This window comes from Manacus candei, unplaced genomic scaffold, assembly GCF_025592945.1.
Source record: "Manacus candei isolate 608988 ecotype Guabito, Panama unplaced genomic scaffold, ASM2559294v1 h1tg000113l, whole genome shotgun sequence".
Taxonomy (NCBI): Eukaryota; Metazoa; Chordata; class Aves; order Passeriformes; family Pipridae; genus Manacus; species Manacus candei.
The window spans coordinates 735,651-755,260 of NW_026138161.1; the positions used below are offsets into that span (position 1 = coordinate 735,651).

At 40.6% G+C, this 19,610-nt stretch overlaps 1 protein-coding gene across 2 annotated transcripts in view; it reads left to right on the forward strand.

Annotated features, from left to right (window-relative positions):
• The window catches only part of MNAT1 (MNAT1 component of CDK activating kinase), a 119,697-nt gene that overhangs the window by 23,652 nt on the left and 76,435 nt on the right, over nucleotides 1-19,610 (forward strand). For both annotated transcript variants that reach the window (XM_051769930.1, XM_051769931.1), the window contains exons 2-3: nucleotides 11,197-11,349; nucleotides 13,013-13,086. In XM_051769930.1, coding sequence (XP_051625890.1) covers nucleotides 11,197-11,349; nucleotides 13,013-13,086 — 227 coding nt within the window. The remainder of the gene's footprint in view (nucleotides 1-11,196; nucleotides 11,350-13,012; nucleotides 13,087-19,610) is intronic.

Consider the following 19,610-nt stretch of genomic DNA (forward strand, 5'->3'; position numbering starts at 1 on the left):
TGTGCTGGAACTTTGAGAGAAGGGTTTGTGTTACACCTCGGGTATGGTGAGTAATGTGTTTGCTCACTTACTCCTTTGTGTTTGATAACCTGTGAAGCTGCTTCCAGCTTCCCTGGAATAGGGCTGGGTTTTTATTCCCTACTGTCTGTAGGAAATGACTGAGATGCCAGCGTAGCTAATGAAGGTCTGACACATCCTCCTTATTTTTTGTTTAATACCTAAAAGTAGTTGCATTGAATATAACCTTATAATTTAGCTTCCAAAAGATTGTGTGACTTTCACCAACTAGTTTAAGGTACTGAAATAGCAACTGCTGTTTATTTTTAAGGAAATGCTTGAGGAAAGAGCATTTTTTGAAATGATTAAATTTACAATGCAAAAAAAAATGTTCCCTACAAGGCTTTTAGTAGGTCAGGATCTCTGCCACCCTTGAAAAGGAAATTGCAATCTGACCTGCTCAGTGGCCAGTGTGGGATGGGGGAGGGAGGTTTTGGTGTGTTTTTACTTCTATTTTTTTTTAATAAGTCAAAACATACTTATTTTTTGAGATTTGTTTCACTGGCCACGTGTTGGAGATTGTAGGATATTTCAAGACATCCCTGAAATATTTATCGTGCTGTGTCCCACCAAGAATGTAATCTTAAGGTCTCCACTGTTTATGAAGCACAGTCTATATTTTATCTCCTGCTGAGAAAAGATGTGATAATGGTTGTTTAGGGATTATGTGAAAATGAAGTGAGGAATGACCCTTAAAAATTGGTAGGAAGTAGGAGATTCCCAAATGAGACCAGGGAGGTGGGAGAGCTGTTTCAATTGCTACTGTTGGGCTTTTGTAATGAATATCTTCTTTGCAGTTATTAAGATTGGTGAGATAAAGAAGCGTTTAAAGAAAATGAGGTAAAAATCTGTTGGGTACAGAAACTGAAACTACAACTGTAACTGGAGGAATTTTTAGCTCCTGGATTTGTTAGTGCTACAGTTTCAGAGAATGCAGGCACAGAGCCTGAGAAGGTGCCTGTGCTGCTAAAGAACATTAATGGATCAAAAGTGCTGGCTCTGGGAAGTGATAGGACACACATGAGCTTCAGGCACAGGTTAGCACAGCCACTCCTAAACGAGCCATCCATTTCAACAGGGGATGCTTTACTTGGCTTTGGGTTTGTTCTTTACACCTCCTTTAACTTTTTCAGGTTAAAAAAACAAGTAGATTTGTCAGAGCATTTCTTTTTAACATATACTTGCCTAGGCTTATTTCTTGGAGGATTAAGTCTGTATTTGGGTGAAAGATGGCAACAAAATGTTATTAAGTTGCGTCTTTTCTTTGTTTTTCTTTCTTCTGATGAGATTTTCTACAACTTAAGGTTCAGAATAATTTAGGCTCTGCTCTGTAAGGTATTTAAGGACTCCATAGAGATCATTTTTCCTTCTCTGACATTCAGCTATTCAAATTGTAATAGTAAAGGCAACAGAGATTTAGCAAGTCACTCTAAATGGTGCTTTAGGGCAGGAAATAAATAATGCCCCAATCAATTGAAATTCCAGCTGGGAATTGGGATATGATGTAAAATTACCTACATTAGTCTGGGAAACCAGTGTGCTCTCAACAACAAAAATGCTACTGAGTCCTTATTATTCAAAGGCTACTGGTGCTTTTGGTCTGTCTCATTGAAAAGGCAGCAGTTTGTTCCCTAAGGCTGTGTTGGACTGATGAAGAGGCGGGAATGATGATTTGTTGAGTCATGATCACCGCCCTTTGCTGCAGAAAAGACTTTTTACATGCTGGTAGAATACATCTCCATATTAAATTGCGTGTTTTATCTGAAACAAGACAAGCTGAGGATGTTTATTCTGTAGTTTTCTTCTGTGCTGTTGTTTCAGCTATTAGAGACAACCAGAATGGTGTGATCTTACTTTCTTTTTCCACAACGTGAAAAAAATGGATCCAAGTGAATCAAATTTGGATCTCAGACCTATATGTTTTATGGTGTGTGCCAGATAAGATAAATTAATTGGGGTTTGATAAAAGATTATGAATCTGTGTAGTTTGTGGAGACTGCTTTAGACTGATGGCAGAGTGGTTTCTGTTATGAGCAGAAGGAGCAGATGCTAGAACATCTGTGCTGTGCTTGTCATCCTTTAAAATTTCTTTTTCAGTAATCAAAGATGCATGTAATAGTAGCTTTTTTTTCTCCTTCTTTATTTTTCTTCCTAAGCTCTCGTTGTCTCGGGGTTTCAGTCATTAGAGCAGGTAACCAGGACCAACGATGGCTAACGCTGCAGGCACCTTCTTTGTTATCAAATCTAGTTACCTGCTGAAGACAATCAGGTCATCAGATCCTCCCTGGGAGCTTAGAGAACTTTTAAAAACTAATTATTGTAAATTTTTTTTTTAAACTAATTTTTGTTCTGTTACTTCTGTTGGTTATGATTCCAGACTCCCACTACGGTGACTGATGAGAAATACAGTTTCCAGTATGAATTTTTACTTTATTGGTTGGACTTGTGTTAGTTTAAATAGCTTTTTCTGCTGTTTCTCTTGAAAAGCCAGTCTTCCAAATCTTGTGATCATCTAGTTGCCCTTTTGTGCATTTATAGGATGAGCTCATCTGTTTTGAGAGTGAGTGACCAGAACTGCAAACATCACTTCAGGTGAAATCTCACATCCTGCTGGTAACTCCTTCTGACAACAGCAGCTTTTCTGATGTGTCCTTGGGTTCCCTTTTCATGACTGCACCTCATGGCAGAGGGACCACGAGGTGCTATTTAATTGGTATAGAGGTGTCTCTTCCTCTGTGTAGTGCTCTTTAAATGATGAGCTCCCACAGTGACTTTGTGACTTGTTTCAAGTGCTTGAATTTTCATTCAGTTGTGTTGCCTTCTGTTTCTATTGTGGAAGGACTTGACTGTAAAATAATCTTGTGTGCTTTGTTTAAAGTATTCTGAAATAATTTGTCCTGTTCTTTTGATTCTCTTATTTTTAGCAATCCTGAAAAATACTACTAATCCTCTGTCTACTATCCCAGGTGTTGTTGCATTCGTTGTGTTCTAACTGGGCTTCCACTCACCTTTTTAGAGGTATATTGATCAAGCAACTTGTAGGTTACCCTGGAATAATGATCAACACTTCATGGGTTGTATTCTTTCTCCTTATACTTTTGGATCAAGCTAAACTAGCTCAGTATGTCACAAAAGCTTTGTAAGAGGGAAGGGAAGGAGAAATGTTAATAAACAGCATAGGATGCTGTTGACTCAGATTGGGAAGAGGAACAAGCAGATTTTTATGCCCTCCCACCCAGTGGCTTTCCCTTGGATCTTAGTTCAAGGATCTTGTTCAGACTGTGACCTGCCTGTGTGGTGAACCCAAAGGGAAAGCTTGTGTGGCTGAAAAATAACCCAAAAAGTAACCCAAAGAATAACCATGTGGCTGCACAAAAGCTGTTCTGGCCTGCTGGAGAGGACAGCAGGGCAAGGACAGTGCACAGCAGTGCAAAGACAGGTTACAGCAGCTTCTCTGGCATTGGTGCTGACGTAACACGTAGGGATAGAGTTTTGGTGTTCCTGGGCTGCATATATAAACTCAAGGTTGTTGGGACTTTTGCTGCTCCTCAGAATGGGAGCTGGTGTCTTAACCTTTGAGTTCCATCACCCATTTCTGACAAATTAGGTAAAACCAGTTGATTTTATTGTATCATAAGCCAAGATTTATGCGGGAGCTCCCACTTTGTCATGGCAAACTTGTTCTTTCAGTCTTTTCAAGCTGAGCAAGTTCAGTGATAGAGAGGACATCACTTGACTTTTTTAGCACTGACAGGGGGTTCAGAGCTGTCCAGGACATGGACAATGCACTTACTGCCCCAATAGGCTGTTTCTTTCAGTCGTTTTTAATTGTGTGTACAATACACCCACACTGTGTCTGTGTTTGAATAGCTTAAGGAAACTGGACTGTGTACTTTTTATGCTTTCAGTGAAACACAAGCCTCTGCTCTTGGCAGGAATTTGGCTTGGTTCCTCCCAAAAGCCACGAGAGATGAGCCAACATATGCAGATCATTCAACAGGTATGTTTGCAAGAGACAGGTCAAGATTTTGATTTTTGAGAGTTTTAAACCTTTACATGTGTCCCATAGGGACCCCAAACCACTGTTGTTTTTATGGAAAACCTTGGTCATATGCCTGGTTCTCTTACAGATGTGTCTTATCAACTTTATCTTCTTACTTTCTGAGATTAGGAATGAAATATGGGAGTGTCTTGTGACAAGCCCTCAGTAATGTGGTCATGATATCCCATCATGCCACAAATACCTTTTAGTGTTTTTCCCCTTTTACCATATAGCTGCATTTCCTTGTCTTGTTCCCACATGCTGTTCCCGCTCTAAATACATTGAGAGTACAGGACAGAAGGTGAAAGCCTTGTTTTGGATCAAGTAAAACTCTTTTCGTGACTATTTTGGGTCCCCAGAGCGTTTATTTTCTGTTGTCCCTGTTTTATTTTTTTTCCCAGTGTGATTTCTTGTGTGTGCAGGTGTTTGGTACAACTGAGTCAGTGAATGCTTAGAGCACTTCAGCAGTCAGCCCTGTCAGCCCTGGTGCAGGGCTTTCTCACGGGGTAACACATGGATACAGAAGGAGAAGGGAGCAACGTGTCTTTGATGGAGTTCTGTGTGGGATCTCAAACTTGTTAACCATAAGTATGTTTGTCTTGAGACAATGGGCAACGTTGAGCTGGATCATGTCTCAAAAAGTGCAGTTTCTGCAACTTAGACAGACGGGAAATTTCGTAATTGTGCCTTAAGGTCAGGTGTGCTGTGGGCAGCTGCTGATCCTCAGAGCTACCCAATTTGGTGTTTGCTGAGAACTTGCAGAGTTCTCATTCAAGGAGAATAAAGCATAATAGAAGGGTTATTGACACAGTTGAATTATTATTTTAGTGCATGTGTTTGCCCAGTAGAACATAATGGATTTGGAGTAGTTGTTCTGGTACATTGGGTAAATTCTGGGTCGGTTTTGGTGTGCCTAATCATTGTGAAAGCACTTATTTCTCAATGCCACACAGCTGCTCTTGAAGTGTCAAGTACTGGCCTGTTGTTTGACCAAAGTGACATAATGGTGCTGTAAGACATGTTTTTATGATTGTGTCCTTAATTGACTAGGCAGTAGTATCTCATAAATAAGTACTTCTGTTTAAATACCTATAGAAATGTTTTCTCTATACTGTCCAGAGTTAATACCATAAAAGGTTTAAATTTTTTTTTTTTGGAATTAAAACAAAAGGCTCATCTGTACTGGATAAATGTGAGTTAAGTTTCAGCTTGCTGCAAACTCTTTTGTCAGGTCCAAGCCACTTGAAATGGTTTTGTAGTGAGATGTTGAAACACAATGGGTGGTGGAAATGTTTCTGTTTATTATTAATTGAATCAGTATGTATTTTTTTTTCCTTAAAATGCCAGTCAGTCAAGGCTGTAGTTCAACCACTACCTGGTCTGCTTTCTTTCTGGTGAGTGCAACTGAGATGAACGGGTCTGTATAGCAGTGTATGTACATGAGTGTTTGGAAAATAGGGTTAACTGTGGCTGTGTCCTACATTTTTGAGATGTCTGGGCTCGTTTAACCTCCTCCTTTCTGCAATACGGAGCAGAACTTGTCTGACAGAACAAAAATGAAACAGAAGTGTGTGCGTGCATCCTTTTCCCAAAAGATATAAATAGTCTAAAAGGAGGATTGTGTGTTTAGCAGCGTGGCAGATGATGCTGGGAATTGATATAACACAGATATAGGGAGAGTATTGGAGTCTCTGTTTGGTTTTGCTTTGTTGCTTAAAGGAGGGGGTTCAGATCAGCTCTTGATATTTCTGAAAAAAAATGAAATGTTAGTGAAGTAATCTGTGAGATTTCGTGTTGCAGTGTGACTGTGGGCTGAAGAGAAGGGAGCTGCAGACAGCTGCAGGTAGCTTATCAACAGTGTTTAAAACCCAAAAATTCATATCTACTGATTGATAGTTTTGATTTCTGCCGGAAAGCTGAGATGTGTCTTGTTGCCATAATGAGCTGTAGTCTCTATGTAGCTCATGGGCTGCTTGTGAGACCTGTTGGTTTATTAATTGAAGACAAGACCAATTGTGGGTTTTTTGGCCAGGTAAGGTTTTGAGAGCATTCTGGAGGTGTCTCCTTACAAGGTGAGAACAGCAAAATCCCCATGGGTGGGATTTCACAGAATCTGAACAGGGACCAGGGAAAGAGTAATTGGTATTACCTCCTAACTCCCTCTTGTATTTGGCAGTCAGAGAAGAGATGGCCCAAAACACAGAGCCAGCAGTTTCTGCAAGTGCTTGAATAAGGATTTATGAATTGCTGAAGCTGAGGTGTGAAAGGGAAAAGACTTTTGTCCCTAACTCCCTATTCATGTGGGAGCTCCTGATCTCATAAGCTCCTTTATTCTGATGCTCTTGGAAGTGCTTGATTTCATTGCAGTCACTCTTCTTTCTCTTCCCTCTGCTTTTGATCCCTAAGCTGTAACATGGGAGATAATTGCTTTTGCTCATTTCTTCTGGATTTTTTGAATCACAGACATCATCATTGCCACAGACTCTGGGAAGAACCTGCCTTCTAGGCTGTGCCTCTTAGTCCATCAGCCCAGAAAATAAACCTACACTGGCCAACTGCAGATAGTTGATGAGCTCTTGGCTACGTAGCAGGAACCACTGTGGGTTATGAGGATTTGTTAAATGTACTGAAGGTTGAGAAATAAACAGGTTTGGCAGCTGCTCCCTCCAAAGGGGGCCGTTCTTGTCTCAGTTCAAGTATCTCTGTAGGAGAACATGAAATTGTCTAACCCAAGCTAAGCAAAAAGCCTGGGGATGTTTCTAGAAGCATCTTTGATTTAAAAAATCGAGATGTCATTCTGTAAGCTTTCTCATGTGTGTGTTTTCTGTTGGTTTTTAATGTTCCCTTGCCATAAATCAAGTCATTCCATTTCTGTAAGTAGATTTCCCTCTGACATCAGAATTGAGGAACAAGTGAAAACACATCGTTTTTGCTGATTCTTTCCACTCCACTTGTCTGTGGTTCAGGTCTTGGCTATGTATTGAAGACTATTATTATTTTTTAATCTAAACTGGTTTTTCCATAGTGGAGAGGATTATTTGTTTTGTGAGTTACTTAACAGAAACATCTTGGTTATAAAAGCTGAAGAAAGAGGGGCTTAGAGATTCTAAATATTTGATACTGTTTAATGAGTGTATCTACTAAAAACAGGCTTTGTAAAGAAGGGTAGTAACTCATTCTGTAATATCCCTAGTCAACAGCAAAAACCAGAAAGATTTTTTTTTCCCCTGAAATGATTAATGGCTGCATATCTAAAGCCCTGCAAATTTTTGTAATGCTCAGCAGAATCTGCAGTTTTATAAGAGAATATATTGTACTCTGCTACTTGTGAAAATAGCTCTTCCTCTCTTCTGTTTTGCTTGCTCCCTTGCCAGCCAAGCTAGAAAAGTGAGCAGCACTATCGAGCTATGCTAATTTTGTGAGCCATTTTAATCTGCTCACCGTCCCAGAGGCTTGATTCCTTATCTACCATCATCCCTTCACGAAGGGAATGTGTGGGGAATGCAGGATTGGGCACAAATCTTGTAACCTTTGAAGACACTCTGTCCAAAACAAACACTTAGTTCCAGTAAGTGTAATTTAGTTGATAAATATCTTAACAGTTTTCTGGAGAGGAACCTCTGCTTGTTTACCAAAAGCATTTTTAGTACAATCCTGGTCCTGAAGTCCATGAACATTGACATGAGGGCATGTAGTGCTGTTTGTGCACAGATGGTGCCAAACCATCTAGATACTGTACTGTTTGCTTTCCTCAAAAATGTGGTGTTGTTCTAGACTGCTTAGAGACCCAGCCTTTTGTTTAATATTTCATGAGATGAAAGAGAAGAACAAGACAGATCAAGCCAGTGTCCATGGAAATGAGAATGAGCATACTGACTTTATTGTTCCTGGAGGTGCTGTGATGGCTTCTGTTGATGGCATTACTAATTGTAAAAGTAGCTTCCCTGTCTCTGTGCGTGTGTAACTTCTTGGACGTTTTCTACTGGTATCTTCATCCTGATTACCAATTCTTCAGGATGCAAACTCAAATCCAAAAGGTAATGAAATGTCTTAGTGTGTGAAATAGAATACAGATTGCAGGGGCTGTGAAACCTTGGTGTGAAGAGGAGAATCAGCAGTATCACACATTGAGTGTTTTAGGTCTCATGTGAAGCTCTTGTCTTCAGGCATACTCAGTATTGAACCAATATATATAGACCTGATTTTTAAGCATGAACATTTGTCATGCACACAAAAAATTGCCAATTTAAGGCTTCTAATTTGAAAAAACTTATGGCCATCTGTTTTGGCCCTGATTTGAAGGTGAATTAAGTGTTTTAGTGCTTTGCTCATTTGGGGAAAGCATGTGTTGGGTAATGAAAGATGCGCTGGATGATGTCCTGCTTCCACAGTCAACTGTCTTTACACTAAGACCTATCAGGAAGAGTTGGACTTGCAAAGAAATGGAAGGACCTCCCAAATTCTATGGTCTGTGTGCCATGAGCAGCTCTGTAATACCAGTTGTGGTGTTGGGCTGTCCCTCTGCTGCCCAGGATGTCTGACTTGTTTGAGTTGGGTACCTTTGGTGAAGTCACAGAAATTGCTACATATCTTGAATAAATAAATAAACCACAGACAAAAAAAAAAATCATGCTATATTTTTAAATTTTACAGTGCAAGGTAAATTTTTTTCAAGTCACATTTTGAAATCTTTATTTCAAGACAAGAAATAATTCATTAAACCTGTCTTTATAGAAGTCTGCCTTCCTGATGTTGGCCTGTGCTCTGCCTTTTGCCGCCTGCAGTGAAACCAGAAGGAACTCTGAGTGGGATTTGGGAAATGGCTTTTTTCCTTCCTCAAGGATCAGATGGGAATGTGGGACCAAACGTCACCGTCGCTGGCAGAGTGGTTGTGGTTTGTGGGGGCAAGAATGAACGAGCCCGGAAGGAAGCTTGGGATCTAACTGTGTATCAAACCTCTCCGGAGATGGAGAGCAGGCAGGATGTGGACAGAGTCCAGGTCTGCCCTCGACTTGTCCCACATAGCCCCCTTTGAGTTGAGAAGGAATTATCTACAGATAAATATAAGGGTGGATGTGCGTGAGTGAGCGGGAATGTGATCACCTGATGTGGGATTCCCATAGTGAGGTGTTGACTCATCTTTTCATGTATGGAAAGCTATTTTCCAGCCCTAGAAACAGTGGTTTCAGTTTGGGAAGGCATCGAAGCCCTTGTACGAAGTGCTTTTCCAAGAAGGGATTTTTCTCCATAGTCAAGTCCTGTGTAAACTTGAAATATTGATTTAGAGAAGGGGGGAGTGAAGTAATTTCAGGTGCTACTGTCAGTGTATAATATCCTGCACATGGAGCCCCTGTTCTGTTGGTCCTTAGGCAATACCTTGACAAAAAACCAATACAGACACCTGCACTTGGATGCACCTGCTGAGTTCTGTAGCTTTACACTCCTTTTTCTATAACTTAGGAAAGAAGAGACAGGGTTTTTCTGTGCAGTGGCTGCTGCACTGAGAGAGACACATAAATAGCACGAGCTGCCAAAATGAAGGGGACAGTGAAACTGTCCTTATGTTGGGCCCTTGCATGCATGGACAGGTTGGGGGAGGAAGGAGAAAACCCTTTCCCTGCCTTGCCTGCTTTAGTAGTGCTTCTTCTGTAGTGGGAACCTAAATTGTTTTCTTTATATTCATTATACTAATTTTTCATTATTTTCTTGAGCCTGTGTCCCAGAAACGTGTGAATTTCAGGCCTAGTGTGCTAAAAAAGTTTGATCTTTCCTTTCCCAGATAACTCGTGTTTATAAATACACTTCATTTTCTAACTAAAGGAATTCTGGAGCAGGAAAATGCCCAACTAAATTCAAGGTCTGCTCTTTGACATTGGCAGCTGCTGTGCAAGATGCATTTCAAAGCTGAAAATGAAAGTTCTCCTTGTGTTAACAACAACAAAAAAAATCCTCTTTTTTTTTTTTTTTGATTCTGAGATACAATTGTGTTTGTTTTGCACTTTCTAATCTTGAAAACAGAAGCTGGGTAAAACTGGTTGGCTCTCCTCGACTCTGCCTTTGCAAGGACTGGAACCAGTTTAGCTGGGGGTAGGTCAGCAGAGTGAAAGTTTTGTTTAAGATCCTTCGCAACTGTGTCAGTGTTGTTTCTCTTGACTTGTTTAGCTTTTGTGCTGGGTTTATGAAGGTGCAACACAACTTAGCCCTTAATGTACAACTGTTTTGGCTTCAATATAGCAAAGCTATAAATAGGCACTCCTTTGCCTCCCCAGCAGTAGGAAATGACTGCAGCAGGTGTTGTCCTCTGCTAGATATTTGCACACTATTACTACCCAAGTAATTTTTTTAAAATTGGCCTTTTTGTCGTTTGTTCTTCCTTTATTAAATGCCAACTGACTGGTCAGCAGGCGTCACATTAAAATAGGAAATCTTCGTTAAGACAAAAGAAATAAAAGCAGAAAGGTATTTTTGCTTTACTTCTGTACAGCCTCTGTGTAAAGTTTATTTTATGTGCAATTTTAAAAGTATTACCAGAAGGCACAGGAAAGCTGCATAATGCTGGGTTGCTGCCTGAAATGGTTTTTTGGTCCTTTTGGCTTTGCCTGCCTGAAGTTTAGCTGAGGTTTGTTATAGCAGTTCTTCTATGGTAGGACTGGTAGATGCTTGGAAGGCTGTGGGCAGGGTTTGTGTCTGTGCTTGTACTGAATTGTCCCTTGCACTGTGACACCAGGAAATAATCAGGGCTTTTTGTGCAGCAAGGTGGTGCTTAGAGCCAGTGAGGATGTTGCAGCATGGCCCGTTCAAAACGGGTTTGATGGTGTCAGTAAACAAACTTCCCCTCAACACAGACCCCGTCGTTGTTTGGATTAACTTTGGGTCCCAGCAAAGGGACCGAGTTGTTTGGGCAGGGAGAATAAATGTGTTTGTGCTGCCGAGATTGTTTCCGTTCAGCGGTGGAGCAGAGCCCTGGCCTCCTGCTGCACTTGGGGGTGAAATCCGGGGGAGATGTAGGGTGCAAACAGCAAACAAGGGGGGCAGTCCTGTGTGTCAGTCCTTGTTGAACACCTGTCTGCCCTCACACCCCTTCCTTTCCCCTGCAGGTGTGAGAGCTGCGTGGAGCTGCTGTTTGTGAGAGGGGCTGGGAACTGCCACGAGTGTGACACCCCCCTGAGGAAGAGTAACTTCAGGGTGCAGCTCTTCGAGGATCCTGCTGTCGACAAGGAAGTGGAAATTCGGAAGAAAGTGCTGAAAATGTGAGTGTCACCAGTTTAAAGAACAGAAGGTGGAAGTGTTTCATGGATCACAATTTTAAGAAATCGACTTTTCCAGTAGTACAGAGGAGATTTTTTTTTTTAAAGTGACAAACAATAAAACTTGACTCCATTTATCATGGAGGGATTTCAAAGAATCTGATTTTATGCAACGACTGAGGACTTAATTCTCAGTTAAGCCTTGAGGGATTCCTGCTTAGCATTAGAAAACGAGTGTTTCTATGTGGCCTCCTTTGGCAAAGACTTGCCTCCTAAATGGAGATGATTAGATGTTGAGGAGTACAGCTGCTTTCCCTTTGAGGGGGTCAACATGGGAGTAGGGCAAGAAACAGGACCTTGATTGTTTTGTTCCCTGGGGACCTGTTCTCAGAGTTGAAGGCTGGTTCCCTTAAAAATCAAAATGGACAAAATAGAGTTCACATTGTTTTTAAACTTCACACAGCAATTGTTAATGGAAATGGTTCCCTACAAGCCTGGTGTTACTAACCTGTCATGCAGATTTGAAAGCTCTTGGAATTGAGATAGATGAGGTCTGAAATTGCATCTCCCTCCTTGTGGCCAAGAAACAGCATTTTATAACGAAAATAAGGGAGCCAGTTGGTGTTTGATAGAAGAGGGTCTGGTGAAATGTAACAAACCCAGAGAGAGTTGTGTGTGCAAAAACGAAAGTGCAGGTAAATTGTAAGCTTGGCAGCCTTTTATTTGCGATTTAGTACAATACTAAATAAATCATGGTGATGATGTGGAGAAACTGTGTTGCTGAATACCAAGATGCTGATGTGGAAAGCAATAATAATTTTGCTGTTGGATTTTAAAGTCTGCTAAAGTTAACAGAAGTCAAACTGGAACGAAGTCAACTGAGTTGACTAAACATGGAATGAAGTTTAGTTAGAAGAGAAAACACTGGAAAATGCTTGGCCCACTTTGTTTTACTGGATTATTTTTTGGGAGGCAGGAAAAATGCCTCCAAATTGGAATTTTGCCTGAGTGCTTGGGATTAGATTTTTATACTCCTGGGTGTTGTGGTCCATGGAGCAGGCAGAATCTCAGCTTTGTATTTTCTTGGGAAGAAAACCTGCACATCTTGACTTTCAGAGGCTGTCCATGTTCTAGCCAGCTGTCTCTTCATCTTTTTACTTTTTCCAGCTATGAAGAGGTGAATATGAGTCCTGGAATGGTCTATTGATATGAAATGAGATAATTGCATAGCATTTTCAGTTTGCTGCTGACATGTGCTTTCTGTTGTTGGCACAAAGCCAAACTCCCTGTTCCGATACTTCTAGAAAAGCTTATTTTTCCTCTTTTTTTTTCCTGTGGGTGTTACTGTTGTCTCTGCCTTTGTTAAGAGGTTGACTGGGAATGACTCTGTCTTGGCCTCTCTGCTCGTGTTTACCTGTAACCCTGGAAAAGGAGTTGGCAAACAGTAGGCAAAGATAGCACTGATTTATTCCAGGCTGGCTCCTTTCCTTTGGAACAAGCACTTCTGTTTCCCATGAAAGACTCTGTATGTTGGTCAGTTTGGGAGCCACAAAGTACATAGTTGATAAAACTAGATCAATACTTAATCAGCTTGCAGCAAGAGCCTTGTTGAATGGAAATTGCATCTTTGTGTGTTGTATAAATACTTGTTTCTCTTCTCTCAAAGATACAATAAAAGAGAGGAAGACTTTCCCAGTTTAGATGAATATAATGATTTCCTGGAAGAAATAGAAGAAATTGGTAAGTCTTAATGCTTGCATTTTTGATGTGCTGTGCTCATGAGACCATAGGCTTTTTTATTCTGACTCAGCTGCCTATGAGAATGTCTAAGTTGAGTTTCTGTAATAGGATTTATCATAGTATCACATTTTTATCTAATTACTTTTTTCTGCACACTTTTAATCATATTTGCTGAACTGTAGGGCATCGTTGAGTAAAACTTTTTATCTACCAGAGGAAGAACACAATCCAAAGAGGAAGCAGTGCTTTATAGCTGGAAAAGAAAGGCTTGCAGGGTACTGTCAGTGCTACACTGGCAAAGATTAAACAAAGAGAGGAGAAATTGAAATTTTCATTATATGCTTCCATTAGCTTTATCTACCATGACAGAAGCCATATGGTGTCTTTCATCATTTCTGCTTCTGCAAGTACAGTAGTTGAAGCTGCTTTGAAGCTGATGACCTTACATACCACTGTGGTAGCATTTTATGTTGCTGTGCAGAAGGAGGAGGTTTAGGAACAGACGTTGACTTCTTTCTCTTTGGATTAGCTGAAGCAGAACTTTGCCCTTTGGGGAAGGGACAATGTTATCAACAGAGTTTATTTTCTTCTTAGTTAGGGTGACTTGTGATTTATGGTGGACTGATGGATTTTGCTTAGAAAAACAAGGATGTGTTCAAAGGAGTGACTCCTAAATGGTTTGTTTCTTGATTTTTATGAGCTTCTGAGGCTTTTCTTTTTTTTTTGACCTGGAGGAAGAAGAGGTGACTTAGAGCATGCAGGAAGGGCAGTGAATGTGATTTGAAGGAAAACATGGAGATGCCACTCCCCTTCAGTTTCTCAAAGGAGCCCTTGCTCCTCTTTGCACTGTGGTGTTTTGTAGAAATGTATCCAATACACTTACTGCCGTGAGTAATGTATCGTGTTTTTGTTGGCATCAGAAGGCCGAGGCTGGAGAGCCAAATCGTGTGGCTGGGAAACACCAGCCACACTTACACGGGTCCAAATATCTGGAGGAGATGATGTGGGTGTAGTTCTGTTTGTATATTTTTTTGAATGGTATGGGGGAAGGAGGGAATGAGCAGAAAGAATGGTTGCATCTTGGCCAGAGGATCCTGGAAGAATCTGTGTGCTTATGGAAGGGAAAAGAGCTTCTTATTTATGTAGCATTAAATGCAGTTGCCCCACTTACTGCTGTTGCAGTTTCCAGCATCTGCAGCAAGGGATTTGAAGTCTTGCCTGAAATTGCCTGAATCTCATGAATTTGTGCAGGACGTTATGACTCTTCAGCTCTTGGGATTAGGTGGTTACATTTCAAATGGTTCCAAAGTCTGCACTGGGAACTTGGTTTAGAAGCAGCAGGAATCCAGCTGGTCTTGGTAACCTTGTGAAAAAGAGTGAGTTTGCCAATAACTGTGTTGACCCTGCAAATGCATAATGAAGAAGCTTGATAGAGTCATTAGGAATTGGAGTTAGTTGCCTGAGAGGGACACCTAAAATACTAAAGGAATAGGAAGTCTGATTACCTCTTAGTTCCTTCATGTAGCAGCCAGGGTGATGAGAGGAAAAAAGGGGTGCAGTCAGAAGGCTCTTAGTTTTCACTTTCAAAGGGTTCATTTGTGATCTACTAACTCCAGACAGATCCCAGAGGACAAGTTTGACTCAACAACACTACTTTAGGCAAGAGTTCAAGCCCTATTCTCTCTCCCTGGTGACAAAGCACACTGCACACATATTGCTCTCCCAAGCCCTTCCCTGCTGTGCTCCTGGGCAGATTTCTGCACCTGGAAGTTGTCTGGTGGATTCTTCCAATGCATGTGGAGAATGGCATGACTGAATAATGTGTTAAGGGGGTATCTTTGACTCTGTATGGTCACTTCACATTATACTGCAGAGAGTAGTTATTTCATTTTTGTGTGTGTGTGAATTCCCTGCTGGTTTGTGCACATGAGAGACTGGGCTGCAAGAAGGGAAGGAAAGGATTTGGTTGTGCAGGGCAGTTTTGCCTCGTGGAGCCAACGTACAGCAGGTTGAGAGTAGCTGGTGGTGGTTGTTCAAGCTGCCAGGTTGGGAATGTAGGGAGGCAGAGAACTGGATTTCCCCTCTTTCCCCCTGCCCCAAACTTTCAGTTTTTCTGCAGGAGGGTCAAAGTGTGGCTTTACCTTGTTTTCTCTTTACTGGGAAGTTTTGTTTCTTGAGTTGTTGTGGGAGTTCAAATAAAATAATTGCTTAGCAGAGGCAAGGTGTAAGCATCACTTGTAACCTTCATATGACCCTGGCACAATTCAGATAGTTTTTCCAAATATTTGCAGCAATTGCACTGTCTTATTCCATTGATGTGATACACGACCTCACTGGAAACACATTTTCCCCCTTTTTTATCAACCGTGTTATACTTACAGACTTTTCCTATTTAAATAGAAAAGTTGGGTGGTACAGCAGAAGCGTGTGTGTGGGAAGGTCAAACAAACATTGGGGTAGTCACCTTTTAAGATTTCTGTTATAAAAAACACATTTTTGAAGTGGTTTAGAATGTAGCCACTAAATAATGCTTTGGGCTAAAATGTGTTGTTACAAGGCTTTAAATAAAAACCACATTTTAAAGCAAGTTTTCGCCAGAAGAAAAATCAGTTGGACAATTTGAGAACACTGTAAACACAGTTTGTTGTCATTAACACTAGGAATAAAAATAAAGTGAAAGGGTTAAAACCTGCCTTTGGGAAAGGTGTGGACAACATCCATCTGAATGAGTCAGGTCTGTGCCCATATGATGAGAGTGACAAAGTTAAACCTTAGAGTAATGCTACAAGTTGCAGTTTCTGGACATAATGCAAACTTTGCTTGTTATTTCTATAAGGTTTTCTTCTTTCCCCAAAGGTTTTCTTCTTCCCCAGAGTATATCTGTGCCCAGTTTTTTTTAAACCCTGTGTGTAAGCTCTCCCAGCAGGACCTGCCTCCCAGCATGTGCCTGGCACCCTTCTCCTGGTACCTGAGTGAGGCCCGCAGGCATTCCCACAACACAATTGTTAGCAGTAATTATTGCTTTTTAAAAACATTCAGTAAGTTCAGCTTGGAAGGAGGCTGCTGTATTTGTGTCCTTCGGATTCCTGTATCTCCTTACTCCCCCAAGACTTTGTGCAATACCGGCTGCCTCAAGACTTGTCTTACTCAGAACATTTATCTCCCGAGTGATCCTCGGATAGGAAGGGTTTTGGTATCTGTGATCACTTGTGGGTTGTGTTGTTTATTGTTTTGTGGTTTGTTTTTTTCCTTCTGTGTGTGTGTGTTCTCGAGGATGGTGTTGCTGGTCCTGACAGAGGCAATTTCCCAACTGGAAACTGGGTGGCTTTATCAAAGAACCATTTCAGTCATTTCATCTGAGCAAAGATTTCACACTGCTCCAGACAAAATGGTCTCTCTTAGACTGATGGGGCTGAGTGAATTCAATCATTTATGACTATGCTAAGGTAATTTTCTGGAAAATTATTGACCCAGTAGAAGACAACTGAGGATGAACAGAAATAATTATTAATACCTAACTAGACTTTTCTGGCTTATCTGTGGGTTTTCTTTTGTTTTTGATAATTATTTTGTTATAATCACAGAACTGGTGGTTTGGAAGGGACCTGTTATGATCTATTTCATCTGTTTTCCACCTCACCCCTCTCCTACCCCTCTTGAAAGTACAGGGACCAGGCATCAAAAGCACCAAGAGAAGGTGCCAAAGTAGCCTGGGACTCCTTGGGCAGACTGAGGGTGTGGCTGTGTGGTTGTGTCTCCCTCTGCCCAAAGCAGTTGCTCTTCTACCATTCCCAACCTCTAGCTGGGGTTTTATGAAGCTGATTATTAAGGAGTTTTTTGTAGTGGGATGGGAGGAATATTGTTTATATCAAACTAATGCTAATAATGTTTAGTCTGAGATTAAAATGGAGATTTTGATGGGCTTAGAGTCCTGTAGTGGAGTCATATTCATTCATACTGCTACGTCTCTGGACAAATGATTGTGCCATATAATTAAAATGTTTCTCATTTTCTTTTTTTATAGCTAGGAAAATATTTTTCCATTTATTGTAGAATTCCATAATGAATGTTGTTATTTTGAAAAGCAGTGAAAGTCTCTCTGTAGAGGCTGAATTTCAGAAGTTGGGAGTTTTACCTAAATAGAATGAAATGTTTCAGAAAAACACAATAGTCTTCCTGTTACACTTCAACAGATGTCTCAAGGCAAGTCATTTTATAAACCAACCAATGTGAGATGGATAAGTAGATAAATAATTGTTGCATACAAAACAGCTTCTGTTTCTTTTCCCTGAAGGGTTTCAGGCCTCTTATATCGGCTTATGCTATATTTCAACATGGACAAAAATAAGTCTGTCTTCTCTTTGAAACCTTTTCAAACCAGCCATCTGCTTTGCCACTCATATTCAGATCTACACCAATATTTTTTCAGGGTAGGTGTGGCTTACGAGTTAGGGATTTTTAACCCTTTCTGGTTCTTCTAGTTTTATATTTTTTTTTTTTTTGTGTTGTTGTTGTTGTTGTTGTTGGGCTTTTGAAAAAAGGAAGAATTATATTTAAAATAAGTTTCTGGCAAAACTCAAAGCAGACCAAATAAAAAAGTGCTGCTTAGTCCTAGCTATTTAAAAGGTAAGATGTCAAGTATTACCAACTGTGTTCTTTGGTTTGATATTTGTTGGTTTTTAGATGTCAAGGAACTCGTTGAGGGAAGAGGTGACAAGAGAAAGAAAGAAATAATCTCTTAATTATTTTCTTGTAGCCTAGTGCCCCTTGCAAAATAGACTTGTCAGCTGTAATTGCAAGGGTACAATGGCAAGAACTTGTATTCTGTGAATATTGATGAAAAGACATTTGAAGCTCATGAAAAATTTATTAGAAAATATGTTGAAAGATGTTTTGGTGGCTGGTTGGCCTCTGGTAACCACGCAGTGTCAAAGGGCAGAGTTTGCTTTGCTGCTGAGTACTTATTGTAGGAGGGAAGATGCTTTTGTCCTGTATCAAAGGGCAGCTGTTGACACTGATGTTGATGCAGAGACATCCAGGTTACACTGCTACACTTTTCACTGTTCTACTTTTTTTTTTTACACTTTTTTACACTGTTTCAAAAATTGGTTTTTTACACTCTTTTTTACAACTGTTTCAACAAAATGTACCTCTTCAGTATTTTCACTCTTGAAATGTGGGCAAGCTAGTGTTGAGGAGCAGATGCTTAGGACCAAGATAATGTTCCTCATCAGTCGCTGTACATCAATGTTCACTGGGACAAATCTTCTCTGGCCTTTTGAGGATGCTGGAAGTTTGAATCTTTCTGATTGCTGATGTCCTACAATATCCTTGAGTGACAGAGCAGAATCAGATGGACTGAGCAGAGAGGGTATGAGCAGATCTGACTGTTGGGAGAGTTGTATCTGTGGTTTGGTTCCAACCACAGCAGAAAAACAGAAGGGGAAATAAAGTCTTTCACCTTGCTGTGAGCAGAGCAATGGGCTTTTAAGGTGGCTGTACAGGTGGCTGCTGAAGATTTCTCAAACATTGATGAAGAAATAGATTCCTTACATGGAAATGTTACTTCCTATCAGGTACCAAAATACTCAATAAATACTGGAAAATGCACTCACTTTTGTAAGTAGGCATTTGCACATGTTTAAAACTTACCTGCTCTCCTTGTATGAGTTTTAAGTCTTAAGCTTTTGGTTTTACAGACCGAATTGTGACTGGTTGAACCTATTAAAGATAACTGAGAAAGGGGTAAAAAACCAAAGCCTGAATGTTTCAAGCAGCAATAGTTGCAAAACAGGGATCATCAACTTATTGCTGGATTTATTTTTAGAGAAATACTCAAGATGTTCAGGAGCCTAAAGGCAATTTGACATCTCATCTTGCTCCTCCTCTTGCACCTGAAGGTGGCATCTGGGCATCCTGCTAGCACAGCATGTCTCATATGCTATTTCTTTCTTGTGTCGTCATTGAAGAGTTTAGAGAGCTGGTGTGTGGATTTAAGTTGTAGGAAGTGCTGACATTCCCATGCAACTGCTGTCATTGCTGAGCCCTGGGCTGATTGTGTGCCAGCATTTTCACATGACAATTCTTCTCTGCCCTAATACTCAAATATTAAAAGTGCTTGTCAGTTGGGAACTGTAGGCTGGAAATTTGGAGGCCAAATCTCCATTAAAATACAAAAAATTTAGACTGAAGTAATGTGTTTTACTAAGGAGAGGTTGCTACAACCTGAAAGTGTATGTTTGTCATGATATGAAATAGGAAAATGTTATGCCTTTTGGAGATAAAAAAAACCCCTCAAACATTTGGAATGGGTAACTTGCTTCCAAAAACCAAGGAGCTGGACTTTGAATGGCTTGTTTGGGTTATGGCAGTGCCCAGAGGTTCCACTTGAGATGAGATCAAGACCACAGGGATAAGTGCTGCATTTAGCTATAGTATGGAGATACAGCAGGTGATATATAGGAGAAAGGAAGCTTTATTCTCCTTTTCCTGGTTCTTGCCAGTGGGAGACCTCTAGTATAGAG